Here is a 22,521-nt window from a genome sequence, read left to right on the forward strand (position 1 = left end):
AATGCCCAAGAATGCACAGAGTCAGCCTGTCTGCTCTCATGCAATCACAGGCCGGTTTGATTCCCAGCTTACCTAATGCTGACAACCAGATGTACCATGATTGCCTGATGCAGCTGACACTCTGGAAACAATCACTGCTTCTGTCTCGACCACTTGGCTTGACTTCCAGCCCTGCAAGTGACAAAAGACGCTTCATGTTCTGGTTGGCAAGGCCCAAGATGCTTCGCAGGCTTCTAGTTTTCTGGGTTATTTTTCTCCCCTTTAAAAAACTGTGTTTTCCTCCTCCCATGTCATTTCAGTCACTTGCAATTTGTCGTAAACTTGTTGCTGCTGTTCAGCCCAGCATTCCAGTTGATTTCATGGCCCACTCAGGGTGCCTCTCAAAGTTCAAATCTTTGGGGAATCACTTCCACATTGACCTTTCTGCTGAGAAATGCCTGAGTGTGTCAGAAGAGACCAGGCAAATGTTTAAGGACACACAACTCAGCTCATGCAGGCTGCTGACCCATCTTGCTGGACCTCCCCATGGCCTCATCTGAACTGTGCACACCCTAGAATGGCAGTAGCCAAAGTGGTGCTCTGCTTTAAACCACTGAGCCTCTTGGGCTTGCTGATCAGAAGGTCGGCGGTTCGAATCCCCATAACTGGGTGAGCTCCCATTGCTCTGTCCCAGCTTCTGCCAAAAGCACACCAGTGCAAGTAGATAAATAGGTACTGCTGCAAGGGGAAGGTAAATTGTGTTTCTGTGCACTCTGGTGTTCCGTTGCACCAGAAGCTGTTTAGTCATGCTGGCCACATGACCCGGAAAGCTGTCCGTGGACAAACGCTGGCTCCCTCAGCCTGAAGCTAGATGAGCGCCACAACGCCAAAGATGCCTTTGACTGGACCTAACCATCCAGGGGTCCTTAACCTTTACCTTTTTCCCTGCCCCTTAATATGTTACCAGACTACAACTCCCATCATGCCAGACCACTGGCTAGGGCTACACTGGGGTGAAGCTATTGATTTTGGAAAAAAGAGCAGAACAGAAAGAATTCAATCTTAAATTTAATTCTCCACATTTATGAGCCACCTTACAAATTATTATTTTTAAAAATAAAAATATTTATTTGCTCTTTAGTTTGATTTTTTTCTACGATACACATTTTGTGTGCATTTTTGCAAAACACCCTTCCCCAATATAATATGCGTGTTTTAGAGGCATGTCTTGTGCACATAACTTGGTTGGAGAATTGCATTGCAGAAATCCAAAAATTGCAAATTTCAAAGGGTGTCTGTGTTCCAGTCCACATAGAATCACAGAGCTGGGACCACGAGGTTCATCTAGTCCAACCCCCTGCAATGCAGGAATCCTTTCCCCAACATGGGGCTGGAACCCACAACCCTGTGATTAAGAGTCTCATGCTCTGCCAAATGAGCTCTCCAGATATTGTTTTGGATAGTGTGAATTTGGGAAGTTTGCCTTTAAATGAGAATGGAGTTGAATTTCTCCTCTATCCATAGCTGAGGCTGATGGGAGTTGGAGTCTGTCCACCTTTGTAGAGCCATGGCCTTTCCATCACTGCCCTGCATTGTTTCTTTTTCCAAATTCATCAATATATATATACTGGGAGAAAAGAAACTTTAAACATGCATTTATATAAACCATGGATTGGAATTATGGTTAGAAGTATGAACCAGAAATTGATCCATATATCCTCACTTCCAGGGAACTGCAATAAGTGATCTTGTGATTAGCGAGGCATCAATCCAAATGGGGAAAGGAGTGCAATAACTTTATATAATTGTAATGTTCCTGTTCAACCCCCCACCCCACCCCACCCCCATGGACCAGAATGGTTGCAATCATTCTTTGGCTGCAGATGCATAAACGAGAGTTGCAAGATCCTTATCTCCAAGAAATAAGAGGTGTCAGGACATGTTTCTACTCATGCATGATTCTGAAACGTGGACTAGGGGACAGTGTTTTGTGCAGGACTGCAGAACCCTTTTGCTCCAAAGTACAGTGGAGTCTCTGAATCGTTTTAAACTGTGTTATGTTGTATTACTTTAAACTGTGTGTTTTTTGTATTATTATTATTATTATTATTTTAAATAGTACCAACAGCATTTTAGTAATTACATGCCAGCAAAACACTCCAGACCCGAACATCTTATCAGTGCAAGCTTAATGTTCTAATTAAAGTGAACAATAGGCTGACTTGGTTAGTCTCATTAATTTTTCCTTTCTCATAAATGGCGAACGATGCCCATTTATCACAAGGAGGGTCTTTGCTTGAGCTGCTTTCTGTTAGTCACATATAAAAATGGTTTAATTTTTGCAATTTGCCATAATTATGTTAACAATTGCTCTATTGTAGGAATCCTTTTCCCTTTCCATTATTTACCTAGTATTATTTTCACCAAAAGTAAGGTAACATTGATCATCCCTCTTTGATAGTTTGACCCCACTCACTTGAATTACATTTTTAAAATGGACTTAACCATTAGAAATAAACTTTGATCATCCTCAACAACACAATATCCTCTTCACTTCATCAGACAAACCTGAATGCTTTAAAGTGTTAACTAACAGCATAGGGCACTAGAAATGCACATGCAATCTATCACTTTCCAGCAGCCTACTATTTGGAAGAAGCGTGCTCATTCCATCTTCATTGAGTTATTATTTTCCTAAGACGCTTCTTGATAAAATTGGGTTGTAATTTAGTGTAATTTAGTGCTACTTTTAAAACTGATTTATTAATATGCTTTCTTAGCTTCCTAAACATCAGAGGACCTAAGCAACTTACAATAAATGTAAACATATACAGAGGAAATATTACAGTTAGACAAGGCAGTAGTAAACAATGATAAATCATGTCCTCTTTCCCCTTTCCCTCTTTCCCTCTATTGTACATTTATTCTCATGCATATATACATAATGGGTTGGTTCACACATAACACCATGCCATGGTTTGTTTAACAAACAGTTGTTTCACAGTTCATAGAATCATAGAGTTGGAAGAGACCACAAGGGCCACCCAGTCCAACCCCCTGCCAAGCAGGAAACACCATCAAAGCATTCCTGACAGATGGCTGTCAAGCCTCTGCTTAAAGACCTCCAAAGAAGGAGACCAAACTCCTTGGCAGATGATGAAATAAACCATGGCTTGCATCTTCAGAGTTTGTTTTGTTTTGCTGCAGCTCCTGCATGAAGCCTTTGTAGCTCTGTGAGCTTCTTGGGTGAGGGGGCCAAACAAACCATGGTTAATTAAGGGTGCTTGTCTCACATCATACTTAAACCAAGGGTCATAAGCAAAACAGCAAACCATGGTGAAAATGTGTACACTTGTTGCTTTACACAACTCGCCTATTGTGCACACAGATCAACTTGATGGCAAATCATTTTCTTTGTTAGGATTGTTTATTTGCACTCAGAAAATTTCAAGACTCTGAAATAATGATGTCCTACTTAATAAGCAGACATTTTTAAAGGATAGTTTCTCTGCCCTTTCCCTACAAGTCATGGCAGTCATGCATATACAAAATTCGATATACGGAATGATTTGAAAGCATAAATTCATGCAAGCAGATATGTACCGCCTGCGCTGTAAATCAGATAATCCCCTGGTTCAAATCTCTCCTTAGCCACTTGGTGGCCTTAGCAAAGCCATTCTCCCTCTGGCTTAAGTGCAACATATGGCTATTTCGACCCTAACCTTCTAGTGCTGATGTGCTACTCAGGGAAGCTTACAACAGTTTAAAACCATGATGTCAAAGTACAAGAAAAAGGCATAAAAACACAACAGAGCTGGAGACATAAGTAGAACATTACCTTTTCAGTGGATATTTACTCCCAGCCTTCCAAAGCAGGTTTCGAGGGTGAATCAGACGTCTCTTGCACTAGCAGAACAGGAAAGTTGGGTACTGCCCTTAAAAAAAGAAAGAAGTTGTTGTTGTTTTTTGCCACATGCAGGCTCATGGAGATTTAATTAATGCAACCAATTATTTAATGTAACAGAAAATAGGGGGGAATGCCCCTTTTAAAATGATTCTGCCACATTGGACAGCTGAGGAGATCTGAGTCTGGTCAATGCCCAGGTGGCAGCCCCTTGGAAACCCCTTGAGGGAGGATATAAATGCATTTAAAATACAGGGGTTGTTTGTTTGTTTTTTTGTAAGTGCTCATTTTGCTGCTGTCAACAAGTCTGTAATCAACGTAGATGCTATTCAGGGGGGTCTTTCACTGACGATGGTGATAAAAAAAGAAGAGAACTCTGAAGACATTTGAAGCACTTGGGACCCTGTTGTTAAATATATCAAAGAAAAGTTGGGAATTTCAGGGTTAGGAATCAATTTCAATAAAGGAATTAGTTCTGCTTCCCAACTATTCATGATCACTCTTTTAAGTTATCTAAAGTTGTTACTCCATTTTTCTGACAGAGCAATTGGTCAAATATTGAGTTCACTCTGTAGAGCATGAGACTTTTATTTTCAGGGCTGTGGGTTTGAGCTCCATGTTGAGCAAAAAGCTTCCTGCATTGCTGGGGGTTGGACTAAATGACCCTCGTGGTCCCTTCCAACTCTACAATTCTATGAATTACTGGAACCAGTTACTATTACTTTAAACCCAGGGTGATGTTTTCAAGCAGTGCTTCTGGGGTATTGACATGTAATCCCAGCCTTCATAATATTTTAGCATAACATGCGCTTGCATGGATGCCCAACCCTTGCCTTCAGATGCAAAACTAACAGCACAATCCTATATACATTTCTTCAGAAGTCAATACCACTGAATTCACTGGGTCTTACTCCCAGCTAAGCACGCATATAACTGCAGCCTAAATGCCAGCTTGATGTCTATTCCTTGCAACCTATATCCCCGGGAAGAACTGGCATGCCTTTCCTGCAGCTTCTTGGAACACTGATTGGTGACTGGTCAAATACCAAACAGATTATAAGATTTATTTTTAAATTCTGTCCAGCACAAGGACTGCTATTAAAGCGCTTTATTGATTTTGTTCTGTCCGAAATAAATCCGTCGCTGTGCCAACTCTCAATTGCTAACCAACCCTGCCAGATATATTATTCTGCATTCCTTGATGTCAAGGCCATTGACATCTGATACTCTGTGATGCCGCACAGAAGAGATTTAAAGCTTTCCTCTTCAGTGCATTGGATTAATGAGTTAAGCCTTATTAATTTGAGAAGGCTTTTTTTCCCCTTTGGAAGTTGGCATCTGTAGCATAGCTAGTTATTAAGGCCTCAAGCCCACAATATCAGCTGCTGTTGTTCAACCATTGTGTTGACTGAGGGAATCGTATTCAGAACTAGGCTGAAAGGCAGAGTACTCTACAGAGCTAGGAATTCCCCAGACCACAAGAAGCTTTACACAGAAAATGAAAGGAGTAAAGGCCAGAGAATGGTCTAAGCTCAGATAATGCTGTTACGCTAGCTCTGTGCAGACAATATTCCATGCAGAAATCAATTTATGCTGGGGCGCTCCCAACAAAAAACGTTGATTCTTCCCTGTTAATGAATTATTGTTGCCAGAACTCATAATCACCTGGTATGGAATGTGAATTTGCTCAGCTAAATAATACTCAGGCGCAGTATGAACCAAATGTTGCTTCCCTCGCGATGGAAAGTGAGAGTTTTCACACAAATATGGGGAGTACTCTGAAAACACAGCAGAAGGAGAGAGAGAGAGAGAGAGAGAGAGAGAGAGATGATTCTTAAAATTTTCCGGCGTATAAGTCGACTGGGCGTATAAGACGACCCCCAACTTCTCCAGTTAAAATATAGAGTTTGAGATATACTCGACTGCAGATTCTCCACCCGGCGTATAAGACGACCCCCGACTTTTGAGAAGATTTTCCTGAGTTAAAAAGTAGTCTTATACGCCAGAATATACGGTACTCATAAATCGGTGTGTTTTTGTGTGTTTGTGGTTAGAGACATCATTCTTCTGAATACCATAGGAGCCACAGAAGAGGAGATTGCTGTTGCATTCAGGGCCTGCTTGTGGGCTTCCCATGGGCCCCTTGCTGGCCATTGTAAGAACAGAGTGTTGGACTCTTTTTTTTTTTACAGTTACAAACTTGGTGAATCATCAGGGGGATCCTATGTATTTTGATTTCAGTAAGGCTTTTGGCAAAGTGCCCCATGATCTTCTTGTGGAGAAGCTGGTAACATGTGGGCTGGATGAGTTAACTGTTAGATGGATTGGCAGCTGTACCCAAAGAATGTTCACTAATGGTTCCTCGTCATCCTGGGGGGGGGGGAGTGACAATTAGGGTGTCGCAGAGTTCTGTCCTGGGACCGTTGTTGTTCAATGTCTTTATAAATGACTTGGATAAAGGAATTGAAGGGATGCTCATGCAATTTGTAGATGACACCAAACTGGGAGGAGGTAGCCAATGCTGCTGAAGACAGAATCAGGATTCAAGATCACCTTAACAGATTGGATAACTGGGTCCAAACAGGGATGATACTGGAGGGGAGTTTCCCCACCCCTACAGAAGTATAGTGCCCCGATCAAGGGAAGTAATAGTACCCATCGATTCTGCCTTGGTCAGACCACATCTGGAATACTGTTTCCAGTTTTGGGTGCCACAATTTAAGAAGGATGTTGACAAGCTGAAATGTGTGCGAAGGAGGGCAACCAAGATGATCAAGCGTCTGGAAGCCAAGCCTTATGAGGAAAGGTTGAAGGAGTTGGGTAATTTAATAAGATAAACACACCATTTGATCAACGAAAATATTCTAAGCAGCTTACGTGAAGCAATGTAAAATGTGCAGAAGAAAATGCTGATAAAATCAAACTTTAAAAACAAGGGGTTGTATCCAACCCTCCAGAACTGATTTCGAGGGTGCAGGGCGATGGAGGAAGAGGAGGGGGACAGGAGGGGACAGGAGTGCACAGGAGTGTGTTGTACCAGTGGAACTGCAGCACTGGATATGACCCATGTAGATGTAACATTTATCGAAATGCAAAGGCAGCAGTTTAAAAACAAATGTACATAATGACATTTCATGACTGAGAAACCAGTAGGAGAACACTTAGATCTCCCAAGACATTCTATACAAGATCTCAACGTAGCTGTCTTATTATGAAAGAATTTCAGAAATAGACTGGAAAGAGAAATTGCTGAATTGCAACTTATTATCAAACTTAAAACCACGGAGAGACCTGGTCTGAACAGAGACATTGTATTCTTATCTCATTATACATGATAAAGCTATTTTTACCCCTTGCTTTATCCTGTAAGACCAATTGCCGTCGTTAACAGTCGTCAACAGGTTTACTACACCTATCAGCCAATCACCCATTCCCACCACCCTTCTGAGTAATACCCCTCCCCACCCTCTCACTGGTGACTTCTGTTTCAATGTATCTGAAGAAGTGTGAATGCACGCAGAAGCTCATACCAATAACAAACTTAGTTTGTCTCTAAGGTGCTACTGGAAGGAATTTTTTTAAAAATATCTTTATAGACTTAGCTATAGTTTCAGCAGTATCAAGCACTGTGATCCTGTTTTGTTATTTTTGGCAGCATACCCACATTGGGTGGAGAGACTTAATGATACCCAGTTAGACAGTGGGGATCAGCTCCGATGGGAATGCAAAGCTACTGGAAAGCCAAGACCCACCTATCGTTGGCTGAAAAACGGAACACCTCTCTGGGCAGAGGTAAGTGTGCAGTTAGTTTTGTTTTGTTTTCTGAGCACATTCCTTTCAGGGTCAGGGTTTATGTTATGCTTACCTTGCTTTTGAGGCGGGTGTTTCATTGAACAAATGATTCAACAAATCATTGAACCACTGGTCTGCCGCCCTCTGGGAAGGGATGGAGGGAAATCCAGTTCAGTCTGCATTTATAAGTGAACCTGCCTGATTTGTACTTTTCAAAATACTACAGGAACCAAAACATAGCTTGGGTATCCTTCAAAATTCACTCCTCCCTGAATTTTGCACTGCAATTCTCCAGATGTCTAATGTTTACAAAAATGCTCATATGCATTATACACCTGCATACATAATGTGTGTATTTAAATGTGCATATTAGTGAAAATAGCATAGAAAAATGAATTGTATTTTGGGAAATTGCGTACAAAAATACGCATATTGGGAGCAATTAGGTTGACAAAATGAAAAAAATGAAACTGACAGCTTCTGGCATCCACATGTCTGGGTTGCCTGTGCTTCATTTGAAGCCCCAGGAATGCTGACTCCTTCTGTGAAGCTTTTTCAGACGAGGAAGTTCAGGCAGCCAGGGAGGCTGCTGAATGCTGTAGAAATGCTGTAAAAGTAGGGCAAGTTCCAAATCCTGCACCCACTGAAATTCTCCAGAAACTCTAAAGAATCCTCTGAGGACAAAGCAGGAAAACCGGAAGCGTTTTTCACAGGGGAAGAAAACTTTCAGCTCTGTACCGAGATCTTCAATCTCAAATGAGCCAGGTCTGAAGCATCATAGACTGCAGGCGGCAGTGAGTCAGCCAGTTAAAATTGTGATATTTCATGCAGCAATCGGGTTCTAATCACATTTCAGCTGAAAGAGGATACTCCCAGACCATAACCATTGTGTGCACTTTTCAGCATCTAAAATATTTCAGCACTATCATAAAGGGTGAGGCAAAAGAACAGCCACCATAATTAAACTCAGGAAGCTACTTTTGTGCATGTTCACTGATATGAACCTGCCCCCCCCCTCTTCCTATTCTGTAAAGCTGAAAACCCGACAAATCTTCCTGGTTTTGTGTGCTTTTGTAGAATTATTTTCCTGTTTCATTGCAGAGCAGGATTGAGATGGTTAATGGTGTACTGCTGATCCACAGTGTCAATCAGTCTGATGCTGGAATGTACCAGTGCGTAGCCGAAAACAAGCACGGAGCCATTTACACCAGCGCCGAGTTGAGGATTTTGGGTGTGTACTTAAGAAGGTTGCCCTGTTTACATTTCATTATTAAGAATATGCTGTTGGGATAGGGGACAGTTGGAGAGGGGAGGGCCGTAGGTCAGTGGTAGAACATCGGCCTTGCTTGCAGAAGGCAACAAGTTCGATCTCTGGCATCTCCAGGGAGGGCTGGGAGAGACGCCTGTCTGAAACCCTGGCAAGTGTCAGGGACTGGGCAGAGGAGGAATGGTGGAGACCTCCTCAACCTGACCCTTCTAGAGAAGAAGAAGACAGTTCAGAATTACAACAGGAGTTTGAGGGAGGTCACAGCTCAGAGGAAGATGAGGGGGAAAGTTGGGGAATTATGGGAGAGGAGAAGCAGGCAGAGCTGGAGCAGCAGCTGGCTGACACGTTGTCACTAGACATTATTATTATTATTATTATTATTATTATTATTATTATTATTATTAATGATAATTTTTACTCCGCCCGTCTGGCTGGGTCTCCCCAGCCACTCTGGGCAGCTTCCAACAAAGATTAAAAATACATTAAAATGTTGCACATTAAAAACTTCCCTAAACAGGGCTGCCTTGAGATGTCTTCTAAATGTCAGGTAGTTGTTTATCTCTTTGACATCTGATGAGAGGAGATGCTCCTTCAGGTATACTGGGCTGAGGCCGTTTAGGGCTTTAAAGGTCAGCACCAACACTTTGAATTGTGCTCGGAAATGTACTGGGAGCCAATGTAGGTCTTTCAGGACCAGTGTCTCAGCAGGCACTCCCAGTCACCAGTCTAGCTGCCGCATTCTGGATTAGTTGTAGTTTCTGGGTCACCTTCAAAGCGTTCCAGACCCTCCATTTCCCAGAACCTGGCGAGCCTTAAAGTAGGAGAGCAAAAGGCTCAAAGACAGAGGGCACGTAGCAGCAACCATAGGGATGCTTGATGCTCATAGGGCACCAGGGCTGCCAGTCAAGTAGGTCGCCAGAGTGTTGCTTCTTCATTCCAGCCTATCCAACTGGCCCTCCAACTGTTTTGGGAGTACAGTTCCCATCATCCCTGACCACTGGTCCTGTTAGCTAGGGATGATGTGAGTTGTAGTCCAAAAACAGCTGGAGGGCCAAGTTTGGCCATCACTGCTGTAGAGGAAGCTGCTGGGTCTGTGGGGGCACAATGCTTGCCATGCTCAGGGCGCTGGGAATCCACACTATGCCACTGGTCCCACTGAAATGATGGCAGTTTTGCCCATAATAAATCAAGAGAACCTGGGTCACCAGCCTTAGCGGAACACATTATAAGGCAAACATGAGGAATCTCTGCCCCTCCATATTTTACTTACCTATAACTCTGGGTGCCCATCTGGGTCCTCAGCATAGTCTCAGGGCAGCTGAGGGTGTGTGTGTTGCTATTGTCCATAGAAACACCATCTCCTTTGCCTCAAAATCTCTTGATATTGGGATGGGCTCTGGTACTATGCCAGAGAAACAGACTGAGGGAGATTTTAATAGTTTAATCCCTTTTAACCACTATAGGAGAGGGAAGTGAGGAAAAGAGGGGGAGAGAAAATGAAAGCATATTGGCATGCGACATCTGTGAATTAATTAATTGAAATACTAAAGCTAAGGGACTGAAATATTTCCTTCCAACAGCTTTGGCTCCAACTTTCCCCCCAAGCCAACTGAAGAAAACAATCATTATAACCAGGGGCCAAGAAGTTGCCGTCGAGTGCAAACCACAAGCCTCCCCCAAACCCGCCATCTCATGGAAGAAAGGAGACAAAGCAGTGAGAGAGAATAAAAGGTCAGATGTCAGTTCATTAATTTTTGCCTTTGACTGAATGAATGCCTGCGAGAAAGAGATAACAGCCAAGCGCCTTTGATCGACAATTGCCGGCCTTAAATGCTCCGCATAAATGCTGAGAATGTGCGACGCTTTGTTATTTTTTATTAACGCATTTTAATGTATATTTTAATTCCTGAAAATGGAAGCTGTTTTGTGAAGAAGGGCGGGATATTAGTTAGTCTTTTCAAAAGGATAGGTTTTGGCATGAGAGAAGGTGTTCAGAAAACGAATGTCAGAAGCACCCCACGCAAAATGGGGCAGTAGGACTGTGCACTGCACACACCCTGCTCTGCCCCGATCCAGGGCCCTTTCCGCCTCTCTTTCTTCCCAGCTGATATCCCACCCCATGACAGCCCTGGATTGCTCTGTGTGGCCTCACCCAACCTGGAACCATCTGAGGCTGTCTCAACACGAATTGGTAGAAGCCTAGATCGCCCCCAAATTGGTACGGTTCAGTTTGAGATTCATGCTTCATCTGAATGGAGTGCACAGGCCTATATGATAGTGACCCACAGCACACACTAGTGCCGTGTTTCTCCACAGTTCCTTGTGGTCTCCTCCTTGTTCTCTCTCTTCCTCTTTCCCCAACAATTCTGGCCTCCCCCATTCCTGCTTAACTTTATAATAACCCCTTGTCTCCATTGTGCCTCTTCCATCCTGTTTCATAAGTAGACACACACACACATACACACACACACACACACAGAGAGAGAGAGAGAGAGAGGTATTAAACAGGGTTGTGTTATCACCCCAACTCTATTATTTCCATTGCTATGATCCTTGTTGTTGTTCATTCGTTCAGTCGTGTCCGATTTCCCGTGACCCCACGGACCAGAGCACGTCAGGCACGCCTATCCTTCACTGCCTCTCGCAGTTTGGCCAAACTCATGTTAGTAGCTTCAAGAACACTGTCCAACCATCTCATCCTCTATGATCCTACACATTGTCAAAGGGAAACTCCCCACCAGGGTAGAAATCATATATCGAACAGATGGAAAGCTCTTTAATCTGAGTAGGCTGAAAGCAAAGAGTAAGGTTACCATAACTAATCTATTCCATACTTAAAAATGAAAAGCATAATGCTGGTGGTCAGCAAAAGAAGTTTAAAGACTCTCTCAAGGCAAATCTTTAAAAATGTAGTATAAACACCGACAACTAGGAAACACTGACCTGCGAGCGCTCCAGTTGGAGAATAGCCTTTACCAAAGGTGTCATGGGCTTTGAATACACTCAAACTCAGGACAAAGGAAAGAAACACGCTAAGAGGAAGGCAAGCTTGGCAAACCCTCACCATGATCAACTCCTGCCCGGAAACCTATGTCCCCACTGTGGAAGGATGTGTGGAATTGGCCTCCACAGTCGCTTACAGACTTACTGTTAAGACTGTGTTCATGGAAGACAATCTTACTCAACTATGAGTGATCACCAAAGAAGAAGCCCCTTTCATCCTGCTTCATAAGTACACACACACACACACACACACACACATTAGGGAGAGGGGAGAAATTCAATTCAGTTCACATTTAGATGCCAACTTCCCTAATTCACACTTTCTGAAACAATACACAAACCAAAACATAGCCACGTCCTTTGAAACTGACACTTCTCCAGATTTTGCAATGCAGTTCACCAGCCAAGTAGTGTGTACAAAAACACATATACTGGGGGTAAAGGATGCACACAGATGCATATATTAGTGAAGATAACATATAAAAAATGCATTATACTATAGGAGAGTGTCATGCAAAAATGTGTATATAAGCAAAATTGAATTAAAAATGAGTCATGTGAAAAAGGAGTCACTGAAAGAAGCTGAAACTGACAGATTCACCTAGTCCTAACCTTCTCACACTCTCTCACACAAACACACTTCCAATTCTCTCCCTCTGGTCACTTCTTCCAGCCTCTCCATTCTCTCAGGTTTGCCAATTATCTTTTCCCCACCTGGGTCCTATCTTAGCTTGCTAATTCTCTTCTCAGTTTTGCTTCACAATTTCACAGCCCTTCAAGCTTCACAGTTTGTTCTATGCCTCTGCAGGCTATCCCATGCCCAGTGCTCTTGGCAGTCCCCTGAGAAAATAACAGACTGAGGCAATAGGGGTGGACTAACTGTGGGGGAAATGTGTCAAGCTATTGATGAAATGTTAGCTAGAAACCTGAAATAGGGACTCACACAGGAGGCTCTCTGGGCTGATCTATTCAATCACTTCCTTCCTGGACTGTGTCATTTCAAGGTGTAGGTGTGGGAGTTGTGTTTTTGAATGCTTTCTCATGTACAAATTGCTCTGCACATAGAAAACGGTGAGGACAGGTATTATGTTTTTGTTTATTTAAAACTGGGGATCTTAAAATATGCAGCTCCCCATCCCTTCTTGGGTGTGTACACGCCTGGAGTCTGAAGTGATACAGTCCAAAGAGGACTCTGCCATGTGATTTTGGCAAGCATGCCGCTCAACTCTTTGTGGTCTAGGAATATCCAAGTCAGAAAACGAAGGTAAGTTTATAGCTGGAATTAAACAAGATGATGTGCAAAGCTTGACACGTGGTACTATCCATTATCAAGAGATACACAAGAGAAGAAGAAAGTGTGTTATTTGTTTCTGCTCTCAGAGTCAGGAGAGATCCATAATGAATGAATGCCTCTTGGCCCTGTAGGTGAAGCTCTTCTCAATGTTAGTGGTCACTTCATTACCTCAAGTGGTTTTCAGCATGTCCACTAATTCCAATAGTACTTGAATGTGATTTGCCATTACTTGATTCTCCTTTTCTCAGAATTTTGAGAGATGTCCTTAAGATGGATATATTACCGTACACTTGTCTTTTTGATGCACCCACTGACTGAGCCTAGACAAGTCACGAAGGTGGCAATTTCCTGTAGTAGACAGAGATGCTAGCATGAACCTTTTTCTTTTTTAGTGTTGTTCTTGTTTGTTCTGGAGAAGAGCTGTTCCCATCCACAGCCACACAGTGTAGCTGATGATGGAGGATCTCTTCTCCAGCTCTTCCTGGTATTCTGGAGCCAGTAAAGAGATTGGACATGCAGCTGTCATAGTGCTGCTTTGGCATTCCCCCCTGCTGGAAATGCTCCTGAAAATCCCAGCAGAGAAAATAAATGTTGGTTGCACGTATCAGTAAGATCTAGTGACTAGCACTTGAAGGTGACGTCGATTTCAGTTGTGTTCATGGAAGTGCATTTTTGAAAAGGAAGCGTTTGGTCATCAGGTAGTTCTGTGTTTGCTGCCAACTTCCTTCTTGTTTTTAAGGTGAGCTTTTATCCTCTAGATAATCTAAATAATTGGTTTTCAAACTTTCCACCTTTATATCTGCTATGGAACCACTGTGCTCTTTAGAACATTCTGGAGAGTGTCCTAGGATGAATACGAAGTTAATGTTGAGTGGTAGCCAAGCCTGTTGGACCATCTCCATTGCGCCATGTGAACTCAAGGTGGACTCTAGAACACACCCAACAATATTCTGCCTCTGGATATGCATTACGGGGGAAGATCACTAGTGGTTGTGGCAATCACACAGGGTCCCCGGACGTTTCACCGTCTATTGATCCCTGTGCCACCACTTTATTTCTCGCTGCCACCAACCAGGCCCTACCTGGTAAAATACTGAGTCCACTTCTGTTTATTTATTGTAGTTTAACAAGCGTGTGGTTTCATAAATGATCTCAGTCAATTACAATCATGGGGTGCCTATCCAGACCTATAACTTCCTCTCCCTGCTCTCACTCCCTAAACCACCTCTCCGCTTTTTACTTGTCTTCTTAGCTCCTAACTGTTCCTGACACAGCTTATTCGGCTACACTAACTCAACCTACCCACAGACACTCTCCCAATTCACTCCCACTCCAACCAACCACCCAACCTGCCAACGAACTCCTCTCACCTCTCCCACAGCTGGTTTTATAATCCCTCTGACTCCACCCCCCCCCCGGGTTCTGATGGGGTAACCTGTTTAACTATTTCACCTCCAGTGCTCTAATATGTTAACATCACAGTGGTCAGCTGTCTTATTTGCCAAGGAAGCTTGCCCACTAATTCTGTATTTTCTTTTGAGTAACTTCTGATATCTCCTGTTCATTTTTTAATTTATAAGTCTAGTAAAACCTACTTATCCACAGATAAAATTCCAGGTAACCTTGAGGTTCTCTGAAACCCCAATTTGAAGGCAATTTTTTTAAAAAAATCTATTCCACACAGTATTTGGTGAGCTACAAGAATTAACTATAAGGGGGGAAAACACAAAGCTTTGTGCTTCTCTCTCACACACACAATTTTTCTCATTACTGGGCTTTCATGCCTGCTCATTATTACCATTACATGACCATTAATTATACTTAAAATAAAACCATCCCAAACCACTCTAGCAAAGAAAAATCCTATTAAGACTCTATTATTACTTACTTTGCTCCCTCTGGAAGAGAAAACGTGTTTTAATTGTCTGCTTTTAGTTAAGAAAAAGCTAATTTCAAGAAGATGGTGTCTTTTATATATAAAAAAGTGAATGGGTTTGCTTTAGTTTGTTAGCCTTTTCTGAATGTCAATGACAGTATCACACCAGAATTGTTTACATTTCAAGATTTGTGTTTTAATTGTATGGCTGGTGATTGCAAACTGATTTCCAGCTGATGGTTACAAGCCAATTTCCAGCTTTCAAACACTTGGCCAGATAGCGTCTGAGTCCGCAAACACAAATGACCCCAGAGTTGTCAATTACTTTCTTCTTTTGCAGTTTCTCTGCACTAAACTCACAGAGTGAGTTAGCTTTAAACCACTTTTCTATTTTAGACACGCTCTGGACGATGGGCACTTCGTACATGTCAAAAATCACTGGAAATAAAACATGTGGGGGGGAGGGGGGAAAACCAGCACCTCTCTGCAGAACCAGTGCTTTTTTCTGGGGATATGCAGGGGTACGCATTCCCTTAAACATTTTGTGGATCGTTGTAGGCCTACTTATGTCCATTTACTGTATTTATTTTTCCTGGATTGAACTATAAAATGGTGGTATTCTTGAGTCAAAATGAGAATACCCCTAAACATTTTTTTTTTTTTTAGAAAAAAGCACTGTGTAGAACCAACAATATTTGTTTGTTTCACAGAGCTATAGCCTTTCCTTGAAATGCAGTTCTTTTGGTTTTATACGGGAAAGTGTATAAAAATAGAAAACCAGTGCAAAGTGTTTGAGAATTAGCAGGTGAAGACTTAGGAAATTTACAGAAGCTACAGTTAGCTGAAATTGAATGTTTAATTGGTGAAAGAAGTAGCAAGCACTGTAGCCATTTCTGTTCGTCTTTTCCTGGAACGTGTCACGTGCTCGAGTCATCTGGAATTGTTTGCTCTGCAGAAAGCTTTTGGGAGTGCATGTGATCATGGCATACTGATTCCTGGACTAAGTAGATTGATCTGTGATTGGGAAGAACTGCTAGAGAGTATCCATTTAGCTGGGTTTGTGGCATGTCTTAGTTCCATACATTGCAAAATTATGAACCTTTTGGCATTACTGGCTAATTCCGCCATTCCTTCAGTATATCACAAACTGGGATGGGGTGGTGTTCTTTCACAAATCCCTTGTCATGGACTGGCTGGGTGTTAAGGAGTTGTGGGGGGGGCACCAGTTGGGGAACCCCCTGGGGAAAAAGACTCAGAGCCAGGGAATCGGTGGTAAGATGATGGTGAGTGGTCAGAGGGAGAAGAAGGAGCAGGCTGGGAGGAGGAGGTGTCAGAAGCTGAAGAGATAACAGGGTTTAGTGAGAAGGAAGACTCCAAGGTTGAAGGAGAGGCTAGAGAAGAGAATGGGCAAGAGGCAAAGATGAGACAGGTTGCTGAAGGATCCAGAGGGTCTCCCCCTCCTGCTACAACCAGCTTCTCTCCCCCCTGGTCTCCTAGAACATGCAGAGAAATGAAAAGAGCAGAGCATGTGGGATGTAAAACGCAGGAACAGTCAAACACAACATTGCTAAAGTGGACATAGAAAGGGAACTCTAGGCCAGCCAGTCAGAATTTGCTGTTTCCCCTGGGCTGGGATGACTTCCTCTGTGTAACAGAAGATGGGTGTGGTCTCACCTGGGCAGGTTAACACAAAACCACAGGGACCACACTCCATCTTCCTCTCTTTGACCACGCTCTCAAAGAACAAGCACCACTGAAATGTTCTCTTGGCTTCCGGCCAAGAGAACACAAAGGAACTGGTTTTCCCTTATGGAACAGTCTCCTGAGTAAATGTTACTTTTACTAAGTTTAAGTCTGCTGTACGCAGGAGCAGTTTGCAACTGCTTGGGAAAGACCCTGGAGAGGAGCAGCCTTTGAGAGTGATGGGAAGGTGGGGGGCCTTCAGCCCTTGCAACTGCATCATTGGAGCAAGACCTACTGGGAAGAATTGTTGTGATTGCTAGGCCTGTGCTGTTTTGGTTTCTTTGAAAAAAGGAATTAACTTCACTGACACACGTTTTTCTCTTGCTGACTCGAGCTCCTGACATCACAGTGGGGAAGCATACTTTGAAATTTTCACATGGGAATGTAAGGGACAAGACGGTTGTCTGATTCTGCAGTTACACCCTTCTGCATTGGTGTGGAGAGCAAAAAAGCCACAGGGGATTCATGCACAAGATGATGGGAGAGCCACATCCTCAGGCCAGGAAGGCATTGAAAGAGATGCTGAGGGCTCCTTCAGTTTCTCTTGTGCTGGTGTTGGCACCCATCTGCCGGAGACATGACAGCTGAGAGTCACATCAGGAAAACGGCACAGGAGAAGAGATTAAACACTCCACTCTAGCACCACAGCTCACATTTGATTTCCTCCAAAGTCATATTTGGCTTTTTTTAAAAATCCAGTCACATATCTCCTACCATCTAATCTAGTTGCAAATTAAGTGCCTCTCCTTAAAAAAAAGAAAAAGAAATCTTCAGTCTGTGCCATTAATCACATAACATGAACATACTTTCTCCCGCTTGGCATATTATTCATTTATTTCTTACATGTTTATTCCACCCTTTCCCCAAGCATGTGTGCTTCTCTCATCCTGTCCATTTGTCTTCAGGATAACATTTTGAGATGGTTTAGGTAGGGAGCCAGTGAGTTTCATAGCTGAGTAGAAATTCAAGTTCATCTCTTCCTGGTCCAAGTCAAATACTTTGTCCACTTTACTGGTGCTCTTAGATTTCAGTGATGTTCAAAGAGTGTTGAATGCATCCCCCCCCCCTTTTTAACTTTGTTTTAGTAATCCTTAGAATAAATCCAGCAAAGTAGGAAAACATTCTCACTCCCCATATTATAGAACGGGAGGGGTGGCTGAGACCACCACCAAATTTATTGATTGAAGGTGAGATTGGGATTAAGAACTCACACTTGTAGGGACAAATTAGATTTTAGTTATTTTATAATTAAATCCCTGTCACACCTATACGCCAAGGAGCTCAAGGTGGCATAAGCGCTTTCCCTCTCTCTCCATTTTATTTATTATCACAACAACCCTGTGAGGTAGGCTAATCTGAGAGGCAGTGACTGGCCCAAGGTCACAGAGCAAGCTGTGTTTCTGAGTCGATTTGAACCCTTGGCTCCCAGGTCCTAGTCCAGCTCTCCAACCACTGCACCATACTGTGTGGTGTGTAAGCTGCATTTTCACTTTTTGTTAAAGTTGCATTGAGACTGTTGGGTTCTCTTTTTTTTAGTACAAAGCATCTGATTAATTGAAATAATAATAATAGCAGCAGCAGCAGCATTGGGAAGGCAATTCCTACCCAGTGGTGTTGCAAGGTGGAGGCGGGGGGGGCAGTTCGCCCCGGGGTCCATGTCGGGGGGGGGGTGACAAGAAGGCATCCCGAGGGGTGCTTGCCCTGCTGCCCTGGGTCGGGCACGTCAGCGCAAGCAGCCATTGTGCCGCCGCAGCCGCATGTGGATCATCTGTTCGCGGCTGCAGCCACAAGCAGAGGATCCCGCTGTGGCGGTTCGCTCAACCTGCACAGGTCCCCCAGACGTTTAACGGTCCGTTGATACCTGCACTCACCACTTTATTACTTAACCGCTGCCACCAACCAGTTTGTCTGGTATTTACTTCACTCAGTTCAGTCAAGGAGAATATTGGAACAAAACTGTTTTATTTGAAGTTTAGTACATACGCATGTGGTTTCTGAATAAACAGTAATTTCTTGGTTGTGTTCTTGTTAACAACAGTGCCCAACAAATTCTCCCACCCCTTCTCCTACTCCTTCCCTTGCCACCCTTCTACCAGGCTCTCAATACCCACAACAAGCCCCCTAGCTAAAGACCAACGACAAGCCTAAAGACTAAAGAACCAAAAGACCTAAGAACCCAAGACCTAAAGAACTAAGAACCCCCTTCCTTCCCCGGGAGGGGTTTATATAGCCCACATAACTCCGCCCCCTCAAGGTTCTTACTGGTTATCCCCTTTTAACACCTTCTATGCCAATCCGAAGTTTGGGTGAACGCCACATACCTCCCCCCTTTAGAAAGTTTGATTCAGGAGGGTTCACTTTGCCAAGTGACCTCCTGATCAACTGTCAGTTGCTACACATAAACATACCTCATTATTCATGGATGTCCACCCCCCCCCAAAACAACATATATACAATTTTACTACGGTTATTTTCAGTAGTTCACTCTTCTTCTTCCATTTCCGGTCTCCTGGATAGGGCATCGGCGACGATGTTAAGGGAACTTTCACACTCCTTAGTGTCCTTAAACGCTGTAAGAAGAATCTTTCTCTGGCACCAGTCTTTTCTCTGCCGTATGACACAGTCCACCTCCGATCTCTGCACTCGATGCATCTGTTACGATTGTGGATTCCAAGCTGTGTAAAATACTTGTTTCTCAGGATCAAAAGCTCTCTTGGACCAACTTCTCCCTCCTTCAGGATCTCTGTTAAGGGTTCAAGCTCGAGGCCTTGTACACACATCTCCATGTCCTCAACAGCTGCATACGAACTGGTTGTCTGGCTTTTAAATGTACTGGGAACTGTTTTCATAAGTTTATGGATAGCCTCTTTTTTAGTCAGCTTGCTGAAGCTTTCTATACAAGTGTGATCACTTAATGAAAGTAGGCTAAAAAGCTCCGATTGCTTATTGCTCATAGCAATCTCCTTTGCTGTCAGTCCACCTTTGGTCTGTATTGATTTAACAGTTCCCACTTTGAGCAATTTGAAGACTACTTTTTTATGTCTTTGCTGTGGTGGCCACATTAACGCTGTGTAACCACGTTTCTCTTGGACATTTATTTGTTTTGCATAAGCAGCAGGGTACCCATCTTCCCACCACACAATCTCTAGTGTATGAAACTCTTTCACTTTCATAGCAAGTTGATGGGACACCATGCCAGCTATAACTTCCAGGACGTTTTTCTTTCTATATTTCCAACTGTGGAATGGTTTAGCATAAATATGACTAGTTGTTCTAACTGATCTCACAGATAGGTCACTGATCACATTCCAGGTATACCCTTCTTTACCAACTTCACGGGCTTTTTCAACAACGTGCCTACTGTAGTCTAGATTGGGTTCATGGTTTAGTGACTTAACTGGCTTTGAGGCATTCAGTTGGACACTACGGATTTCATCGTCCATCCTGAATGTCAGGTATTTTGTGCTATTAATCCCCATGGGTGCGCTAAACACACTGCTGTGTGTGTTTTGCAGGATCTTGCCCCTATATTCAGTTGGAACCACCAATCGTGGTTGTATCTCACCACCACCCCTTGCTGGGTTGATAAGAATTTCTCTATATAATAAACCTTGGTCCAACTTAAATTGTTCTGGATTCTCAGGAGTTAAGGTTTTATTTATCTCTGCCGCCTCAAAATAGGGTTTTAACTCTAAATCCTCCTTTTGTTTTTCCACAAAGTTTGAGGCTTGACTATTAGTCAGGGGAAATAAAGAAGCGTCTCTTGTTTCCATAGACACCCTTCCCCCCAGCTGCTCTCCTTCCTTAGTGGTTACAGCAACTGTATCACTTTGTTCAGGCCTGGGCAACAATAACTTCCCTTGTGCCCTGGTGACTATAAAAGCACTTTGCACATGTTCTACTATATCCCAGCCAATAAGAACTGCAGTGGGAATCTCTTCAGAGATCGCTACTTCCCACTGTCCTGACCAACTCTGATACCCAATATTAACTTTTGCCATCGATAGTACCTCAGGATGTTTGAAAATTCCCTTTATTCTTATAGTCTTCCCGGGAATGATGGCCTCCGATTTTACTATATCGGGGTGAAGGATTGTGATTTGTGACCCCGTATCCTTCCCCTCTACCCAACTGTTTTCTCCAGCACTTTGTAATAGGTGCCCATCATATAGGATGGTATTACAATGTAGCCTCTTGGCCTCAGCTACCTCCTTAGGCCCCTGCTCAACTGTATTCCAGTTGGTTGCCACGACAACCGAGTCAGTTGGGCCCTGCTCTACAGCCTGGACACAAAATGTCTTCTTTGTAGTTGTGGGACTTTTTATTTTCTCTTTTCCTTGCCAACATTCATCCCTCCGATGTCCCTTTTCCCCACATTTCCCACAAAAGATTTCAGGAGGATCTGTCTTGTTGGGTTCATTAACTTTTCCCTCAGCACTCCCTGATTGTAGGGATGTCTTTTCATTGGGCCCCTTCTCTGAGGAGTAATTTCCCTTAGTGGAGTCTGAGGTAAATTTTCCTCGATTTTGTTCAGTTTTATTTTTATTGTTCTCCCAATTCCTCCCCCCATATATGGGTCCATCATACACATAGTCTCGGATTTTATTAATTTCATCTCCTAACCGTGGAGCTACTGCAATGCTTGTGGGGTATCTATCTTTATATTCTGGGAAACGTGTTAACTCTATTTTCACAAGTGTTTGCCCATTGGTATTGTTACTGTTATTCTGCTTTTTTATTGCAGTCACTTCCAATCTTCTCATTTCCAATTGAAATTGCATTTCTTTTTCCCACATTCGCTCCTCTTTCTCAGATTTCATTTTTTCTGCTTCTAATTCCTGCTCAGCTTTTAATTTTTCTTTTTCCTGCTCAGCTTTTAATTTTTCAAGCTCTAATTTGAAGTTATATTCTTGTACTAATTTCCACTTTTCAAAATCCTCTGAGAACTGTGGAACCTCTACCTCGGGTGGGGTTGTAGTCATTTCTTCTACTCTAGTTTCCTCCCCCTGAGGATTCCCATTCTCTTCACCAGAGCTTTCGTAAGAGGTTTCTCTCACTGGGTTCTTAGTCTTTTTGGGTGGCATTTTCTTAAAAATAGGAGTTCGAACAGTCTATTAAAGAAAAGAACGTTTTTCTCTCTCTGTTTTCTGGGCTAGGTTCTCCAAGACTATGGTCTCAAAGTCACGCCTAAGGTTCTTTCTCTAACCTTTTCCAGCGTACTTTCCCCCGACCACAACTTAAACCTTTCTGCCAGAATAACTTTTGAGATCACCAGTTCTTAATTCTTTCTCAGCCTCACGGTGATCAAGAGTCTCCACAATTACACCCTAGGACGGGATAATATCCTTTCCAGATTTATCCTCTCCCCCTTCCAGGTGTATTGCTCCTCTCTTTCCAGTCACTGGACTTTTTGATCCCACCGCTGTGCCACCACTTGTGGCGGTTCGCTCAACCTGCACAGGTCCCCCAGACGTTTAACGGTCCGTTGATACCTGCACTCACCACTTTATTACTTAACCGCTGCCACCAACCAGTTTGTCTGGTATTTACTTCACTCAGTTCAGTCAAGGAGAATATTGGAACAAAACTGTTTTATTTGAAGTTTAGTACATACGCATGTGGTTTCTGAATAAACAGTAATTTCTTGGTTGTGTTCTTGTTAA

At 43.1% G+C, this 22,521-nt stretch overlaps 1 protein-coding gene across 2 annotated transcripts in view; it reads left to right on the forward strand.

Annotated features, from left to right (window-relative positions):
* CNTN5 (contactin 5) overlaps positions 1-22,521 on the forward strand; it is a 619,322-nt gene that overhangs the window by 475,508 nt on the left and 121,293 nt on the right. For both annotated transcript variants that reach the window (XM_033146163.1, XM_033146162.1), the window contains exons 11-13: positions 7,539-7,675; positions 8,777-8,906; positions 10,523-10,673. In XM_033146163.1, coding sequence (XP_033002054.1) covers positions 7,539-7,675; positions 8,777-8,906; positions 10,523-10,673 — 418 coding nt within the window. The remainder of the gene's footprint in view (positions 1-7,538; positions 7,676-8,776; positions 8,907-10,522; positions 10,674-22,521) is intronic.

The sequence above is a fragment of the Lacerta agilis genome, chromosome 4, assembly GCF_009819535.1.
Source record: "Lacerta agilis isolate rLacAgi1 chromosome 4, rLacAgi1.pri, whole genome shotgun sequence".
NCBI classification, from domain to species: domain Eukaryota; kingdom Metazoa; phylum Chordata; class Lepidosauria; order Squamata; family Lacertidae; genus Lacerta; species Lacerta agilis.